Here is a 2,665-nt window from a genome sequence, read left to right as displayed (position 1 = left end):
TGCAGGCGCAGACATTGAGAACTACTTCGCACACAAGGAGCCCGATCCAGACTGGGGATCGCGAAAATCACCCTTTCTCCCAAGTTCATGACAGGATAGTTACAGCCCTTCATCTCGTTCACTGTACGATCGTCAAAGACGCCAACTATGAGATACCTTTGAAAACACAAGTTGAATGGGATGCATACATAGCTATGATCGACCAAGTACGTTCCGCACGCCTTAGCCTTTTCAAAAGTAGCAGCATGACCAACATTAAACACGTCGAATGCTCCATCGATGTAGCTGAGAGGGAACATTCACGACCGAAGTGGACAGGTAGGAAGGACTCACACAATAATGTCATCACCCGTGGGTGACTTCCGTGAAGCAAATTCGGTAATGCGCTTCACCATATTCGTAACAACAATTTCCCGAAGACTATTGTCGCAATACTATTGCGATATCGGCCTTGAACACATAGTGCACTATCGCTTCCCAGGCCTCCTGAGCGGAACCAGCTATGATGAAGGGGACCCAGCACTGGCCTCGCGAAGACAGCCCATCAGTGAGGCGGACAGTAGACGTGAGTCGAAGCAGTCCGCCCAACTCGACGGTGTAGAGACGACACTTCACGACCAAGAAAAGCCTACCTCAGCAGCAACATCCCGCAGGCCCACCCCATGCATGGACATCATGCCGCCAATTACACTCACCACGATGCACTTGTGTCACGAAAAACATTCTGGTCTGATACAGCCATGATACCTCGTCTTATGACCTCCCTCAACACATCTGTCAATGAAGAGAAACAAACTGAAGAATTTTGGATCTTGCTCTCTTGAGCACCTTTCACTTACTCCTTGCGGTAACAGGCCATTCAAGATAGTTCGCGGTTGTGTTGGATTTACACTTTTTCCCGTGCGGGTTTGACTATGTTTAGTGTCACATCCAAAACTGACAATACGTGTTCATGTTTGACACAAACGAGAAATATCGGGCGCTAGACAATATGCATTCATCTTTGACACACCTTCGATTTGTTGGATCCAAGTTTGACAACACACATCCAACTTTGACACACCCTTGATTTATCAAGTCCAAGATTGACACTATCTTATCCAGGAATGACTATTTTGACAATACGCACCTGCCATGTACACGTTTCGAGTAAAAACTTTCTACCACGTGAATTATGGTGACCTATGCTGAGGTATGGACTCGTCGAGTCTCGAGGATGATGCTTGTGTTTGACACTTTGTGAAAAGTGCTTGTTTCGTGGTCGTGCACAGTCCCCGCAGTCGTAGAAGCGGATCCTGCCGAGGGGAGAGGAAGTACCATAGTGGAAGGTGTCGCTCCGTGCGCAAGAGCCGTGTTGTCGGCGTTGGATGATCCAACTTGGATTCTAAACTCACACGCAGAATTTTCGATTCAGGTCACTTGGGCCAGTAGATCTTGTAACAAGATGACTTCTGCGCTATCTTCGATTCACTGGGCGTGTTTCCGATCACCAAATAGGGACATCCTTCAGGCAAAAAGCCCTGATCCGTTCGCTAACCAAGTTTCACGCCAACAGCCAACGTGAGAACCAAACTCAATGCTCAAGGTGACATGCAGAAAATCTAGGAGCCCTGCGGCCCGTGTTAGCTTTAATTTTTTGGGGCGGGCGACTGAGATAGCAGATAGTGATGGGGAGCTTATGAGTCCTTCCTCCCATACAACTCGGGGGAAATGGACTCGATCCTCCATAGGAACGATTGTAGAATAGAAATGGAAGATTGTTGGAATGGTAGCTTAAGAAAATTTAATACATGACAAAAAGTAGGAATACACTACGAGTGTACGATATAGCTATTGATATGAGAAGTTGTTCATTGTTCTGCTACGTGCTGCTTATTGCAATAGTATTCATTTTCAATCAAGCTACGTTTACTATTACGGCTGATGTACCTGAAATTACATATAGTCAGCACAAGGGAAGTATCAAGTGAAAAGCCTACATAAGACGATTGATAGCGATTCGTTCCGCGATCGTAGCTGATGTTAGATAAGGGTAGTCGCTTTCTACGTCACGGAGGATACCCAAACTCTTCGGGACTTCATTGACTTGCGTCATCTGCCACAACCATCAATATTCACGGACGAGAACTGACACTCACTGTTCCAATCTCATCGTCGGAAGCACACCTGGGTCGATGGGAACCTACCAACAGCCTCACAACAAATCTATACTGTATAGAAGACGGACTTATCGAACCCTGTGCAACAATGCTGATATTCATAGTCCTAATCAGGTCCTCGGTGATCTCCACAGGGGCGCCAATTATAACTTCATCGACATGCTTGCATGCACTCACGTTCAATACCTGATGGGAACGGATAGGCCGTAACAACAGCTCAATGATGATCTGTACGCGCTCGAGTAAATTCATCACAGGGTAGTTGCCACCCTTCATTTTGTTGACTGTTTCATCGTCGAAGATGCCCACTAATAAGTACCTGAGATGGCGATTCAAGTCATTCAAGACTGTTTTCATATCTAGACGATTCCTCAATTGAGACCGTCCGTCTACCATGAGCGTAACGAAACTCACGTGCCAAGAGCCTTCGCCTTCTCGAGAGTTGTTGCATGTCCAACATTGAACATATCAAAAGCTCCATCAACGTAGCTGAGATAAGTAAATAG

The 2,665-nt window shown here is 46.3% G+C and overlaps 2 protein-coding genes across 2 annotated transcripts; both read right to left on the bottom strand.

Annotated features, from left to right (window-relative positions):
* Positions 1 to 71: 71 nt before the first annotated feature.
* Pmar_PMAR022890 (ethanolamine-phosphate cytidylyltransferase, putative) lies at positions 72 to 299 on the bottom strand (the record flags this gene model as incomplete). The annotated part of the gene is made up of 2 exons (XM_002782852.1): positions 72 to 156; positions 211 to 299. Coding segments are annotated over 2 exons (174 nt in total), but the record flags the coding sequence as incomplete, so codon positions are not given.
* A 1,551-nt stretch (positions 300 to 1,850) lies between these two features.
* On the bottom strand, positions 1,851 to 2,626 carry Pmar_PMAR022889 (Choline-phosphate cytidylyltransferase A, putative; the record flags this gene model as incomplete). Its single annotated transcript, XM_002782851.1, has 5 exons — positions 1,851 to 1,929; positions 1,980 to 2,095; positions 2,202 to 2,345; positions 2,394 to 2,478; positions 2,574 to 2,626. The coding sequence occupies 5 exons, from the start codon at positions 2,624 to 2,626 to the stop codon at positions 1,851 to 1,853; spliced, it is 477 nt and encodes a 158-aa protein (XP_002782897.1).
* Between the last annotated feature and the right edge of the window lie 39 nt (positions 2,627 to 2,665).

Source organism: Perkinsus marinus (assembly GCF_000006405.1).
Source record: "Perkinsus marinus ATCC 50983 genomic scaffold scf_1104296937972, whole genome shotgun sequence".
Classification (NCBI taxonomy): Eukaryota; Perkinsozoa; order Perkinsida; family Perkinsidae; genus Perkinsus; species Perkinsus marinus.
The sequence above is the reverse complement of the archived record's forward strand: the minus strand, read 5'-3'. Positions and strand labels throughout refer to the sequence as shown.